General features: G+C 42.6%; 2 protein-coding genes and 1 long non-coding RNA gene across 3 annotated transcripts; all 3 read right to left on the reverse strand.

The window, feature by feature from the left end:
• Positions 1–273: 273 nt before the first annotated feature.
• Positions 274–1,249, reverse strand: LOC136485950 (uncharacterized). The gene is made up of 2 exons (XM_066482739.1): positions 817–1,249; positions 274–488 (listed from the first exon to the last, which is right to left on the reverse strand). The coding sequence occupies exons 1-2, from the start codon at positions 1,144–1,146 to the stop codon at positions 414–416; spliced, it is 405 nt and encodes a 134-aa protein (XP_066338836.1). The 5' UTR covers positions 1,147–1,249; the 3' UTR covers positions 274–413.
• A 753-nt stretch (positions 1,250–2,002) lies between these two features.
• LOC136489649 (putative disease resistance protein RGA3) lies at positions 2,003–6,667 on the reverse strand. The gene is made up of 3 exons (XM_066486227.1): positions 5,744–6,667; positions 2,228–2,773; positions 2,003–2,029 (listed from the first exon to the last, which is right to left on the reverse strand). Exons 1-3 carry the CDS (start codon positions 6,665–6,667, stop codon positions 2,003–2,005), a joined length of 1,497 nt encoding a protein of 498 aa, XP_066342324.1.
• A 6,961-nt stretch (positions 6,668–13,628) lies between these two features.
• On the reverse strand, positions 13,629–15,380 carry LOC136485725 (uncharacterized). Its single transcript, XR_010766529.1, has 3 exons — positions 14,367–15,380; positions 14,103–14,288; positions 13,629–13,997 (listed from the first exon to the last, which is right to left on the reverse strand). It is a non-coding gene; the product is annotated as an uncharacterized lncRNA (long non-coding RNA).
• Positions 15,381–15,613: the final 233 nt, after the last annotated feature.

Consider the following 15,613-nt stretch of genomic DNA (forward strand, 5'->3'; position numbering starts at 1 on the left):
TAGAACGACCGATTCAAGACAAAAAGAATGACGGACAAATAGTGTCGATTTGACCACCAAAGCCACCATGCTTGGTTCATCTGTTATCCACAACTAACAAGGAAGGCTCGTTCTGGACATTTGCCCCGTCTTCGTCAGAAAGCAGAGCACATCATAATCACCATGATGATCTGGCAGGGATCAGCAAACCATTATGGTGCTCCCATGTCTTCTCCCTGTTTTATTACAAATCCATTACTTGTACAAATATACATAGGTCCATTATTACTTCAATAAAAAACATACATAGTAGATGAAATATAGAGGCCCAAGTAATACAAGAGTGCCTCCGGTTACAATGATTCCTCAGTATGTCGTTCGTAGGCCTCTGTACACAGTCTGGGTGTGACCACTGACCACACCCACCGGCAGCATCAAGCAGAGCAATTGAGCAAAACAGAGTACTGGCCGCTGCAAGCTAGCAGGATGCGGCTCCGCCATAAGGATCCCTGCATATATATTAGTTACATACAGGATCAATGGATAATGATACTTCAAAATTGAGTCCGTATTAAGCGGTACTACTACGTAGTAAGTACTACGACTGCACATGTAGGTCACTGCACTGTGAACCAAAAGTAATGTGGAACACCTGTTACCTGAAAATATAGTACGTAGTTTATTTCTGGTATGGTCGTGCAGCAATTAGTCTTCATCTTCAGCACAAATGGTCCGTGACTTGATATGGCTGATCTTGTCGAACTCAGATGAGCTTCCTGTTAACAAGGACTCATACAACTCCTTGCTGCAAGTCAATTTGAGATATCTTGGTCTTACTGTTGTCACATATTCCGGAACTGTCTTCATGGTGCCGTCCTCCATCTCCATGCTGTCGAGTGATGGGACACCATTTAACACCTCCAGATTTCGGCAGTGTGAGATCCTGATTTTCTGCAACTTGGAGATATCACTGATCCTTCTCAGCTCCGGGCAGTCGAATACTTGAAGTTCCACAACTGAAGGGAAGTTCTCTGTATATGTCAGGTTGCTCAGCTTGTACAGGCGCACTTCTCTTAGAGCATGCCTCCTGCTACTGGCGAGCCCTGGTGGAAGACAGTTCAGCTTGCAGTTAATAATTACGAGACCCTTGAGTGCAGGCATTGCCATGGCATCTACTGTTGCATCCTCACCCTGTTCCTCCCATTCCCACTCTTCCCATTCGCACAAGCCAGCCAGACGAAGAGTTGCCAGGTTAGGAAAACCTACTACTGATCCAGTAGTGACAATACCTCCAACAACTGGCAGGGAGGAGGGTGACTGGAACTCAGGCCCAACACTCTTGATAGCAGGTGCGTCATTAATGGAAAGCGACTCCAAACTAGGGAGCTGGCACAGACCGTCAGGGAGTTGGGTGCAACAACAAAGTTTGTCCATCCTTAAAAGCCTCAGGCTCTTAAAGACACATGTAGCTGGAACCATCATCCAATTTGGTAGCCGGCTACAAAAGTATCCTACAATGCTTAGATGCCGTATGCTGGATGGAGGGCTGAGCTTCTCAATTACCTCCTCCACTACTCTCTGCTGCTGCTGCATGTTGGTTTCATCCCTCAATCCCATGAATCCGCTGCTACTCCAATGTAGTTCCAAGTAATCAAGGTGCTCCTTGCTACTAACCATGGCCATTCCAGCGGACGAGCTAGCAGGCACATTTTCTAGACCATGTAAGGTAAGCTCCCTAAGCTGGGACACAGGCCCTATCTCTTCCAAGCTGCACCAGCGCGTGCCCCCATTCTTGTCCAAATGTACTCGGAACCCATAAAGTGTTCTTAGATTTTTTAACTGACCAAACCCCTTGGGTATTAAAACATTGTAATGGGAACCATACATGCTAAGAGTTCTTAGATGCAGAAGCTGTGTAATGCAGCTAGGAAGATGGTCTAGCTGTGGACATCTGGCAACCACAATGTGCTGCAAGAACTTCATCCTATGAATGTCTCCAGGTAGCCTAGATATATTTGTATCCTCAGTGGAGGTATCTCAGGTGCCTCAGCTGACATATAGAGTCAACCAATATATCACAATCAGTACCCCTTATAAAAAGCACTCTTAGGGTAGACAATCTCCCAAATGAGTCACTAGGCTGAACATTAATTCTTTTATTTATAATTAATGTTCTTACTGATTTGTGCTTCTGTAGAATATCCCATTCTAGTGCTGACTTGGTTGATCCTATAGACAAGTGACGTACATGGCTGATCTTGCTACCACCATCATCTTGCTGATCCTGGACCACCAATGATTCTTCTTTAGACATAAACTCTGCAAAAGATCGCACCACGTCATGCATGGTGCAAGAGTATGGAGTGAGAGCTGATTCTGGTTCAATAAGATTCCTCGTGATTAGCTCCTGGTAATACCCATCTGCTATTTCTTCTAGCCAATCATCATATGAACTACTGCTTCTGTCCGGTGGATGGATAAATCCCTCACTGATCCACATCGGAACAACTTCACGTTGCCAAATAGTTGTACCTTTAGGGAAAAGTGAGCAGTATAGGAAGCACTGCTTCAGCTGGGGAGACAAATCCTCATAGCTCAAGTAGATCAAGTTGTCCAGTTCCTTAGGCAATCCAGCTACTGACCATGCATGATGCTTCAAAACAGCCTCCCAATCACCCTTGCTTCGGGGCTTCGTACTTAGCAGTCCTCCCATCACTTTGATAGCAAGTGGTAAACCTCCACACTTACTGATAATTTTCATCCCGACAACTTTCAAGTGATCTGTTCCATGTACCTACCAGCACAAACAACCATTTCCACTCATAAAACATATTTACAATATTTAATTTGTAAAATAATGGTAAGGAGTTAGCCGATTTACTTTGTATCATAAATGTTAGTAGTTTCTTATATAATTTTGATCAAAATTTAAATTACTTGACTTCTTGGGAAGTGAGAATTGCATTATTTATGGAACAGAGGGAGTAGAAAGGTTCAGTTTGGAATTTGTGGGCCCACCTCACATTGGGAGCATTGGCTGATTTGTTGATGGACGCTAAATTTTTGGTTTCCATTCAGTTTGCTACCTAAATTTGCCTACATCGCACATTTAGGTTGACAAATCGATGACAAATATTTTTGTGCAACTTTGCACAACTGAATATTTGGCATGGAAAATTTCGAGAGCCAACCAAGCATGCCTTAAAAATGCATAAATTGCCAAAATCAAATTATGATTTAGTGGCCAATCTTACATGTAGATGGGAGAGATGAGTAATTTATTGGAGACTTATAAGTGACCTTAGATTATGTTTAATACTAAAAAAAAATAATATTGATGCAAATTTAGAGGTACATTTATTACCTTTTTATAGTCGTACAAGTCGATAATTTAGATGCAGATGTTTATGTTACCTAGATTATTTTTACTAATGAAAAATATGGGTAATTTAGATGCATATTTAGGTGTTACTTTTGTTATTTTCATGATGATAGAGATGGATAATTAAATGCATATAAGGGGTTTTCTTTAGGTTATTACTAGCAAACATACATGTGCGTTGCAATGGGAACTTTGTCATGTAGTTAGATTACTCATGTAGTGTTGGATATCTATTTAGTAATCACTTCATGTGTTTCAATTCATCTAAAATCAAACTCTATATTGTGCCTTGACACATGCTATATTTTTACTCATATGTGTATGGGAGGAAACTCTCAACAATCATGTTATTTGTTCCATTTCATTTTGGAATCGGGCTATGCACCACGCCTAAACGTACACTTAACTTGTACAGACATAGGTAAATGTGGTGGACCATGGTAACACTTTTGTATTCCAATTTGTTTTGGAAATAGACTCTGCATCATGCTTAGACATCCTACTCTAAGTTGTACACAAATGGAATAGATTGAGTCTGTTGGATCCCATCGGGCAATTGTGATTGATGAAAGATAAAGAAACCTTTTGGTCTTTAATATATGAAAGAAGGCCCGTGCGTTGCTATGAAAGAATGCCTAAGAGTTTTGAAAAAAGATGTGTCATTTGTCCGGACAAGTTTTTAAATAAAACAAAAAATGAGAATTATTTTTGAATGACGGAAGCAATAATTAATACAGTTTCAAGGGCATGACTAGGAAGTTTTTGGTGCCATATCCGATGACAGTGTGTAATACTCTGCGTCCAGAATTTGCTTATTTGACCCAGTTCCTCAAGTGCAACGGGCCTGCATACACATAGCACCTCTCTTGCACTTCAGTCCTCAATTTGTGTAAAAGGATTAACTCAAAGATGCTATTTTTCCAATGACAAGCCTTCACACTAATAAATATATAAGGTGGTAATAAACCCACCAATTGTAACTGCTCATGTGCCACATGGGCCAACAACAGGCATCTAACAGGCTGAGGTGTTACATTCATCCCATGAAGGGTTGATGTACTTGGCAGCTCACCACACACAGCAGATGCCTAGAACCACCCCTTGGTACACCCCTCCTTGATCACATGCCAAAAGAGTTGATGCTCTGAATACTACATATAACACCATATGTTCGAAATCTGCTTACAGCCCAGCTCCACATGTGGAACGCGTCTGCATAACACATCTCTTGCACTTTCATCATCACTTTATATAATAAAAAGGTTAACCCAGAGGTGCTACAATTGGAATGAAAAGGATTATAAGCTAGCCGTCACGCGCCCTCACGCTCCTAAGCTTCCAAGGTGGTACTAAACACACCAACTATAACTCCTCATTTGGCAGATGGGACGCATGGGCCAACAACACAACTACATGCTTCTAACGGGCTAGTGTGTTACACAATGTTCACCATGTTTCCAATGAGCCATTATTAAAACTTTCTGGCACTTTTTTGGGATTTAACTTGGAAATCATTGTCAAATATGTGTTGTTTAGGTTATCACTGTGGATGTTGTCTTTAGGATCTCTTAAGCTTTTATGTCTTGTTGCAAGGTGGCTCCTTCCATGTAATGGGGGTCATTCCCTAATATCTGCTATTTTTTCTTAATAGGTGAATATACAACTAGAGTTTCAACTTAAGATATATGCATAGAAAATTACAAATGACTAATAATAGGATAAAAGATGTAGTCCATGACATCGTAGCTCATCATGGACTACAACCATTGTGGACACACAACTTTGTGATACAAAAAGGAAGAAATAGTGAATATTGATGAAAAACATATAGATTACTTGGTCAAATTATCACACTTCGGTAGAGGTAACAGAGTATCTATATGGTTATTATGTATAAAGAATAAAAGAGAGATAAAGGGCACAAAGACAAGCAATTTGATTAGATATAGATACTAAACATTTCCACAAACTTCTAAGACTTATATCTCAAAGGTTCAAACCTGTATAAGTGGACACGTAATGGATTAGTGTGGATTATTTAGATGCATATTCATGAGTCACTTTAGATTCAACAACAAAGCACGATAATTTGGATGCGTACTTATGGCTTTACTAGGAGTTGTATATTGTAACTTGTTTGTAACACCATAGTTTTCTAAACTTACTATGTCAAAATAGGCCCTGAATAGATAGAGTTAAGGGAATAATGTGCATTAAACTGCAAAATAAATGGTATATGTGTTCACTAACTTGGCCAGGTGTTGGAGGCAACTGTTTGTTGAGCAAGGACCAAGCATCATCTTCGTTGAGTGGGCTGACATGATGTTGGTAGGAGGCTCCGGTCCTTAGGGCTAGGTCTTCTAATCTTGTAGTGATTAGCACCCAATTGCCCTGTTGATTTTTACTTGCATTTATGACTGGAACACTAAGCACATTGCTCCATGCTACATTACTCCACACATCATCCAGGACCAGGAGAAACCTACCCATGGACAAGGTGTTGGTGAGCCTCCGTAAGAGGAGGGTCTTGTCTTGCACCCCACAATGGACACCCCCAGCATGCTCAATTGCTATCCTGAGAAGCCCAACCTCATCAAAGTGTTGGGTGATGCTTAGCCATATCTTCACTTTGAAGTGTCCTTGGACGGTGGTCTCATTGAAGATCTTCTGGGCCAAGGTGGTTTTGCCCATGCCACCTGGGCCCACAATGGCCACCACTTTGATGTCATGGTGTCCATTGATGGTTAGCATTTGAGCAAGCTCCCTTGTCTCCCTCTCAATTTTCTCACCAACAATAGCTGACTCAACAAACTCAGATGTCATCTTCTCGCTAGTGGACATCCTCTGCTCCGGGTGGGAGCCTAGATTGATGACGAAGTTGAACTTGTGAGCCTCTTTGTATATGTTGTCCAGCCTCTGGTTGAGCTCCTTGATGCGGCTGCCTATCTTGTGTGCGAACATAGGATTCCGTAGGCAGGAGAGCAATGGCCGGCAGCAACCTGGAGCCTTTTCAACCATGCTGCTACCTTTCGACTCCCTCTGCTTGTCAGCTTCAATTTGACATAGGTCTAGGATGTCAGTGGCGTCATACATGGCGTTCTTGAGCATCTGAACCCATCTTTGCACCCTCTTTTCATTGATGCGCTTCCTCTCAGCATCAGCAAGGAAGCATTTGATACTTTCCATGTTGTTCTCTAGCTTCTCAATATCGCCAGATATGCCCAGCAACATCTTCACCTCTTCTGTTGCCATGTCGGCTATCAGCTGCATCACGTAGGGTCCCATAGCATCCAAGATTGCGGCCATGGCTCCCCCAGACGTCCGTCCTATACATATACAATTACATCAGAATCATACACTTGTTTCATCAGAACAACCACAGGATCATTTATTCTTTTGTGCCACTTGTACTAAATCACCTTATTCTAGACCCTCATATAATTTGGATCATGATAATTCTTTTTTTTCAATCTAGATCTATTGTTTTAAAGTGAATTAGGATTTGCCAAGGGATACTAGACGTTTAGTATGCTTACTTACACCAAAAGGGCGAGCAGCTGGGAGTTCAAAGATCAAGACGTTAGTATGCTTATACTTACACCAAAAGGCGAGCAACGGGGAGTTTAAAACTAACGCTGGAAAAGAACCAGCCTCGCTCAAGCTACCTATTTCGCTCATTCTTTTTTTCCCTTTTTTTAGAAGGATAGAACTTGCAGTCAACATGTAGATTTGCTACAGATACATTTTATAGGCATGATCCTGCATTAATGTGAATAGAACATGCATGCATGTATAGCTAGCTAGAGAAACAAACTTCTCCAAGAGGATCTCTACACACCGCTTTATCATAAAATTTAGAAAACAAAACAAAAAGCCAGACTCCTATAGACTCTCCAAAGCACTCTCCATGTCTTTTGCAACCTAAAACCACCCTTCTCACTCTCCATCAATAGAGAGGCTAGGCAAGTTGTGCCTTACTTTAGAGCTGCGTACATCGCTTCCACTTCCCTCCCCTGCTTCAGCGTCAGATGCTCTCATGTTATTTTTCTCATCTCCTTCCTGCTCTCATGTTATCTTCGTCTGGGTATATATAATAATAATAATAATTTACGTACCTTCACCTATCTCAATCGCACCCTTGCATACATGGCATTTGGGTTGTGATATGCTCCGATCTGTTATGTGTTTCCTTCCTTGCAAAGCAGAGCATCTGTGTATATATGATATATAATAGTACAACTAGTGCTCTCATGTTTCATTCATCAACACACCTGATTCAAGAACCTTTTTCCCGCCTGGCCTACTTCAGTCGCAGACCACCAAGGATGATGGGAGTAATCGCTGGTCAAAATGTTATGCGCACCTGGCCATCATCTGTGAGCCGACAGCTCCTGCTATTGCTTATGGCCTTGGCATTAATGTTCTTATATTTGACCTTCCATTGCAGGCAAGACTTTTGATGTCTCTTATCTCGGAAAAAAAATTAGGCTGGGATGGTCCCCATCGAGTAACATTGGGCACCCAGAATAAGTTTGGTACACGTGTCCATCTACACCCTGTTCGCATGATCTAATCAGCCATGATACAGTGTTTTTCTCTCACAGCAAAACAACATCAGCTGACTTATAAGCCACAGAAACGATCAAGCGAACAGGGTGCTAACAAATGAAACTATTTCTTAAATTTAGAAGGAATAATTGGAAAGAAAAACTACATCTCTCTTATACATTGGATGCATGCACATAGACACATGTCGCAAATCCATGATGGGGGCCTATGGTTGCATCATGGGGATGGTCCCCACCCTTTTTTTTCCCATCGGGGAGGGTATCTTTGAGGTCAAGGCCACAGCCGGTGACACTCACCTTGGTGGTGAGGATTTTCACAACCACAGATGTAGGGGCCGAGCTGGAGCAAATTTAAGGCGGGGTGTGCTTGCCTTGTGGGTGCATTGTTTTTTGCCATATGGATATGATGTGTATAATATACTTGTTCTCAGTCAATAGTCTACATTAATTAAGAAGGGAGGGATGGGAACATACAGGTTCTATAGTAAAACCTGTCAATAAGTTGAAAGCATGCACACAACACTAGTAGGTACTGTACGTGTGCAAGTCCTAACATCTCCATATACTACTCCATATAACTCCTAGATTCCGCGTAACCAGAGCGTTTTGGTTCCTGTTTAGTTACTGTTCATGAATCCTGAGCATCCACGTGGGCTCGTGCGTGTGTGAGCGTCGATTTGGGCTCTCCCGATTAATTATTGTTTAGTTACTGTTCACGAATCCTGAGCATCCACGTGGGCTCGTGCGTGTGTGAGCGTCGATTTGGGCTCTCCCGATTAATTACGGCCTTGCGCCGGTTACCTCTCGCTCTCTCCGCCAAAGAAGAAAAAAGAAAAGAAATCACATGGCACTGCGCCTCGCCATCTTCGTCCGTATTGCGTCCTCCTCCTCTCCCCCAGCTGAGGCGCTTCCTCTCCCCCAGCGGCGCTGGCCAGCCTTGCCTATGCCGCCACCATCCGCACTTCTTCTTCCTCCTCCTCCTCCTCCTCTCCCCCAGCTGCAGCGCTTTCTCACGCTCGGCGGCGGCTGCAGGCCTTGCCTACGGTTCCCCGTGGAACCAGGACGGAGAGGCAGTGACGGCAACGGCGCTTGGGTCGTCGGCAACCATGGGGCACAGGCGACGGTAAGAGCCCGCCCTCATCGTCATCTCCTCCAGCAAGCATGGGCTCCCCAACTCTACCTCGCCATCTTCCTAGCACTAAGGTTCACGCCCCCTCCTCCTTCCCTGTCCGATCTTGATCTTCTTGGACAGAAACTATGTTTGGTTAGGTCTTGGCTACTTGCCTCCACGTGATTTCCAATTTTCCATGTCCGACAGATGCACGAGTTCTCGAGGTGCAACATCCCCTTCTCTCCTAGGTGCCAGATCCCTTCCTCGCTCATTTGCTCTCCCTCCCTCCCTCCCTCACTCACTCACTCACTCAAATTTCCCCACACTGATTAGTTATTCTACTAGGGTTCGAGCAGCTCATGGTGCGAGAGGATGCACATATAGCCAATTGCACTCTATGCAGTTAAGTTCAGATGTCAGCCTGATATGGTCAGGCAAGGAACCACTGCCAATATGCAAATATGATACATGATGCCATTTTTTATTTGATGCCCTCTCTCCCAGTCAGGCAGGTCCGCAGGTGGAGCATCGGTGGCAGCGTCCAAACCAATTCAGAGCCTGTTCGCTCGTCTGTTTCAGCCGGGGCTTATCAGCCATGATATAGTGTTTTCCTCTCACAACAAACCAGCACTAGCCGGGCTTATCAGCCCAGAAACCAACCAGCGAACAGGCTAGAAAACACTGATCAATGATGGTTAGGTTGCTCCATACCAATTTGACTTCGATTATCTCATTCAGTAATGAGAATCAGACATTAGTAGTGTTTTTACAATTTAAGATACTCCTACCATTTTTTTTTGCATTAAAGTTTTTTTATGGTTGGATGCCAATGGTTCATAGAATCACCAGTAATTTTGTTTTCGCTGTTACATTACACGAAATTGATCTACGATTTTGATTCATTCTGTACTGTACTACTCTTTTATCTATTTATAATATATATATTTAAGTAGCAGGGAGAAACTCCTACTGATCCCTCAAAAAAAAACATTACACGAGTCACTGCCCAGATCAGCTTATCTGCCTCTCTGTGTTCTGACTATGATGAGTGTATGATTCTGATTGTTTTTTAGTGTAAATAATTTTGTGCAAAATTGATTTACATGTACTCTGTCAAACATCTATAGGTAACTATTTCGCTCTACGATTTCTCTGAATTTTGTGTGGAGTAATTATTTGGCTCTACTATGAATTCTCTTTATTTGATTCTGTCATCCTGTGAAACATCTGAATGAGCCCATTTTGTACATTGCTAGAGTGCAGTCAGCACTGCAAATTTACACTTCTCCATCTCTTTTTCCTGTCAGATTGTTTCATGTTCTCCATTTTACCCTCTGTATGTATGGTTCTCATTGTGTTTTAGCATAAACAATATAGTACACAATTGATCTACAAGTAATTATTTGGCTCCAGGATTCCTCTATTACATTCACCTTATTTGGTTCCGTGAGACATCTATGAGTGCATTGTGTGAATTGCAATCAGCATTGAAACTTTTCTTTGGTTATCTATTTGTTGAGCAGAAAACTAAAACTGCTCTTTTGCAGAGGTGGACCTCTGTTTTTTCTCATACCTCTGAGTCCTGTTTTTCGATGTTCAGCATTAGGATATATGCCATTAGCATGGGCCATAGTTCATGTTTCTGATTACCCGTCAAGATTTGACATGCTGTGGACATGGTTGTAATCCTACGTACACAAAGGTAAAATCGTTCCTTCTGTGTGGTGCATCTCATAAGTTATGCCCATTTTCAAGTGTTGTTTTACTTAGCTTATTTGAACTAAACGGGTACCACATCGATATAGACCTCCATTATTTCGATCAAATTGGTGAGTCAAAAGTTCATTGTCGAAGACCATGTGCATTTAAGCTTGAGGGGATAGATTCTTTGTTCATTTTGTACCAATATCTGTTGTGTGTCAATTATTTCCTTCTTTCTGTATGACTTAAGTTAGCTAGCCTAGCCACTTAGCCTACAATCAACAGATAAAATTTTGAAAGATTTTTCTCCCTGTGTCACGTAGGGACAGTGAAGCAAAATAGCTAGCACAGATAACCTTGGCACTACAACTGCATAATGGTCTGTGGACATGGATCATATCTTAGATGTTATGTAGGCTACACATGAACTGGATATAATTATCGCGCCAAGGTAAGTATCATGTGTGTTATCATAGACAGACAACCTTTGCACCTATGCCCTCAACTGAAAATGAATGATTGGCACTTAAACACAAAAATGACTCTCTTTTTCTATTTGTGTCTTCTGATTCTTCCAAAATAAAATGCAGCAAGACCTGAATTACATGATATGAATTCAGAAATACAATGCATATCTCTATTTATATCTTATTTCATTTGATAATGATCTGTGCTAAACTACAGGATGGAAATACCACTATCTAATATCATTTTTTCTTGCGTAGGATTACAGGTTCATATACATGGCGATAGGTACGACAAGAATAGCTAAAATCATGATGTATAGTCAACAAAGATGATATTTCTTTTCTCTCAAAAAGGCACAAAGTCTTCCAGAATTGAAATGAATTGTGGATATATGTTAGAGGTAGGTGCAACTTCAATAGATGGTTTATGCAGCAACAACAGTACCAAACTAGGCTAAGATGAAGCCCTACAACGTACACTCTTTATCAATCACGTCAAGGCACTGAATCCCGTACTGTTATTAAGGTGTCAGTTGTAAAGGAGTAAGTTCTTCTGGTGATCAAAATTTTTACGTGCCTACAAAGTGATATATATCCTGTAATGCTAGGATTTTGATGTTTTCAGGATTTTGTATGTGACTGTCATGTTGTATCATACTTCATATACATGTTTGATACATATATGTTTGTCTATTCATACGGAATCAACTGTTAGACTTTTGGATCATTGATTATAGGATTTGAGGGTTTCTATATCTAATTCTCTTAGGTGCCGCACTGGACCTCACCATGTGCGATGGTCTAAGTTTTAACGGGCTAGCCCACTCTGACCTATATGCGTTTCATCAGCCTCAAAACACGCGCCTCTCTTCCTAGTTAGTTGTACAACTCATAGAAACCAAATATATACGTGCGCAGGCAAGGATACAACTAGTGCTGCAGTCTCACCTCTCCAGCTCGGTATTTCAACATTGCTAATTCACCATATAATATCAGGTCTTGTTTAGATTGAGGTTAGGAATTAGTATTTGGCACTGTAGCACTTTCGTTTGTATTTGACAATTATTGTCCAATCATGGCCTAACTAGGCTCAAAAGATTCGTCTCGTAATTTACAATCAAACTGTGTAATTAGTTATTTTTTTTATCTACATTTAATATTCCATGCATGTGTCTAAAGATTTGATGTGATGGAGAGAGAGTGAAAAAACTTGCAATCTAAACAAGGCCTCATATAGTAATATTATACCTGACACCCTGCCGTGTCCCTGTGTGGCCGGGGAAAACAAAAGGTTTTGCTCCCTCCTCGAGATCTGCAATTGAAAAATTGGCGTCGTCCAGCCCAAAGGCCAGCTGATATCTGTCGAGGCCGGCACCCTTTCCTTTCCAGCACACACCTCGGCCACGCCGGCTTCTTTGGCTTCTCATGATTTGGCACTAGGTGGTCGATCGTGTCTTTGCAACTGTCCTCTGTGTGACAGTGTAGAAAACTGAAATTAAATCTGCCAGCTAGAGATGATGATCCCTGGCCCCGCGCACTCCAATGGCAGAAAGGAATGTACAGGATCCCATCCCTGCATACATTAAGTTGGTTGCATAAAAAATACATACTAAGACGAGCAATGTGTTGCGAGAGAAAATTATTGACAACCTGGCCCTGGCTAAATATACACTTGCTTTATTTCTGATCTTCAGGAAAGTAGTCGACTGATTTGATATTGCTGATCTTGTCGTTCTCAGATGAGCTGCCTCTTAACAAGAACAATTATCAACCCGAGATACCTCGGGCTTACTGATGTTCGGTATTCCAAAAGTGTCTCCATGGTGGCATCAATAGTCTCATCTCATGCTGTCTAGTGATGGAACTCCTTTTAGCACCTGCTCATTTGGGCAACCAATGATCCTGATTTTCTGTAACCAAGAGAGGTTGTTGATCCTTTTGAGCATGGGACAATCGATTGCATATGTCGAGTGCGGGGACACATCGAAGCACCTGCTGAGGCCAGTGGTGGAAAAGCTCCTCGTACAGGTTGAGAGCCCAAGCGACAGAGGTGTTCTGGTGCAAGGCCCAAAAACCAACCGACGACAGGGTGGCTGTGCTCTGCTCTGCTCTGCTTTGTCTCTGCTCTGTTATACTTCGTCCTTCCTCTCTTCACAGACATATGGTATATCTATATATACGATGAACCTCTGTCCCGTGCTTCCAAAGAAGTATGAATGAACCATTATATTCCTCAGTCACAGCTTTGCAGACACAGTGAAGGCTCGTCTGTCTCCCTCACAAAGCAGAGGGCCTTCATATATTGGTGCAGTGCAGGCGACAGAAGCAGAGGACACATATGGTGTTGCCACGAGATTAGAGGAGAGGAAAACTCCATAATCGCCATTACATTGAGGAGGTTGAGTAAGATCGACCAACAATAATGATTGGGATGCCTGATTTCAGTATCATCAATCAGGTCAGAATACAATGTTCTTACTGCATGTCTGCTTTCATCACCACACATTCGGTCCATTACAAGATCCACGACTTCAGGCCCATTACTTGTGCAAATATATATAGGTCTATTACTTCAAAAAAATATATATGGAGTGTACAAATATACATGGTCAAGACTACAAGAGTGCATGAGACGGTATCCGTAACCATGATTTGGCAGTATGTCGACAGTCTGCATGTGAACAGAGTATGTGTACTGCGTGCTGGAGACGAGCTTCTACCAAGCAGATCTCAGTCCCACTTGCCAGTGCAAGCTAACATCATGTGTCTGCCATAAGGATCCTGGATGCCTGCATACATTAGTTACACGGTCAGTGCATAATGACACTTGAAAATACGTAATAATTTGAGAGAAAAAATATAATTACAAATATAAGAGATGATAATACACATACTTTGGCCAGACTTGAACAGGGAAAAGGTGAACACAAGCACTGTGTTTTTATTTTGTTCCAAGACAATTGATTGTTAACAATTGTAGATGTCCTATCGTCGGACGGGCAGGCTGTAGCAACACTTTGTTTAATCACCATATATTTTGATGCCCTGTTGTTCTATGTATGGTCCAATGAAAGCTTTTCCTGCAACGAATCAGAGTACAAGCAATAATTAATAAATATGAAAACTCACTTCCGGCCTAGTGAAAGAATGAAATTTACCTGAACATACGAGCCACCTCCAATGCAGCTATGCAGTTACCAGTCTTGGTCTGCATCTCAATCTTGGAGGCAGGCAATCTTGTGCTTTCCAATGTGGCTGATCTTGTCCCATTCGGAGCTACCTGGAGATGAGGAGGATTCGTATAGCTTCTTGTTGCAAACCAACTCGAGATACCTTGGGTTTACAGCTCTCATGTATTCTGGAAGCGTGTCCATGGTGGTGTTGTGCAGTCCAAGGCTGTCGAGTGCTGCGACACCTTCTAGAACCTCCAGCTTTGTGCAGCGAACAATCCTAATCTTCTGCAACATGGGGAGTCCGCTGATCCTCTTCAGCTCAGGGCAGTCGAACACGTCAAGTTCCACAACTGAAGGGATGTTCTCCACATGTGTCAAGTTGGTGAGCTTGTACAGGTTTAGTTCTCTCAGAGCATGCCTCTTGCTGCTGGCGAGGCCTGGTGGAAGACAGCTCAGCTTGCAGTTTTTGATTTGGACTGTCCCCAGACAAGGCATGGCTATGGCAGTTTCCACATCCATATGCTCCTCACAGTCGTTCCATTCCCACTCTTCCCACTCACATAGCCCAACCAATTGCAGATTTCTCAGTTTTGGAAACGGTGCAGATGTACTAGCATCGGAACCTCTAGCTGCCAAGGAGGATGACGCTTGGAATTGGGGGCCAATACGCTTGATGGCTGGCGCGTCTATGATGGTCAGCAATTCCAAACTTGGGAGGCAGCATAGACCATCTGGGAGCTGGGTGCAGCAAGGCAGGTTCTCCATCCACAAATACCTTAGGCTCTTAAGGTCCGCCGACGCTGGAGCACACATCCAGTATGGTAGCTGGCGACCAACGTATCCCCCTTTCAAAATAAAACTCTCCAGGCAGGTTGGAGGGCAGAGCTTTTCCAAAACTTCCTTGGTCACGCTCGGTTGCTGTTGTTGCTCTGCCTCACCACCACCTGTCCACTTGCACTGTAGTTCAATTCTAGATACCCAAGGTGGCACTTGCTGCTAATCATGGCCTTTCGAGCCATCCAGCTGTCATGCACCTTCTCTAGGCCATATAGTGTAAGCTTTCTAAGCTGAGAGAGAGGCTCCAGCTCTTGCAAACTGCACCAGCTATTGCTTGCATCCATGTCCACATGTACTGGGAAGCCATAAAGTGACCTTAGATTTGTTAACTCACCAAACCCCTTAGGAATGACACTAACATTTGATCCATCGATGTCAAGAGATCTTAGATGCAC

The sequence above is a fragment of the Miscanthus floridulus genome, chromosome 10, assembly GCF_019320115.1.
Source record: "Miscanthus floridulus cultivar M001 chromosome 10, ASM1932011v1, whole genome shotgun sequence".
Lineage (NCBI taxonomy): Eukaryota > Viridiplantae > Streptophyta > Magnoliopsida > Poales > Poaceae > Miscanthus > Miscanthus floridulus.

Excerpts from the sequence above, each read along its gene's own strand:
- LOC136485950 (XM_066482739.1), bottom strand. The coding sequence starts at position 1,146 with ATGGCAATGCCTGCACTCAAGGGTCTCGTAATTATTAACTGCAAGCTG. Across the intron at positions 489-816 it reads TTCCGGAATATGTGACAACA|GGATCCTTATGGCGGAGCCG; the intron begins GTAAGACCAAGA and ends ATATATATGCAG.
- LOC136489649 (XM_066486227.1), bottom strand. The coding sequence starts at position 6,667 with ATGGCCGCAATCTTGGATGCTATGGGACCCTACGTGATGCAGCTGATA. Across the intron at positions 2,774-5,743 it reads AAAATCAACAGGGCAATTGG|GTACATGGAACAGATCACTT; the intron begins GTGCTAATCACT and ends TTGTGCTGGTAG. Across the intron at positions 2,030-2,227 it reads GTGGTAGCAAGATCAGCCAT|CTGAGGCACCTGAGATACCT; the intron begins GTACGTCACTTG and ends TCTATATGTCAG.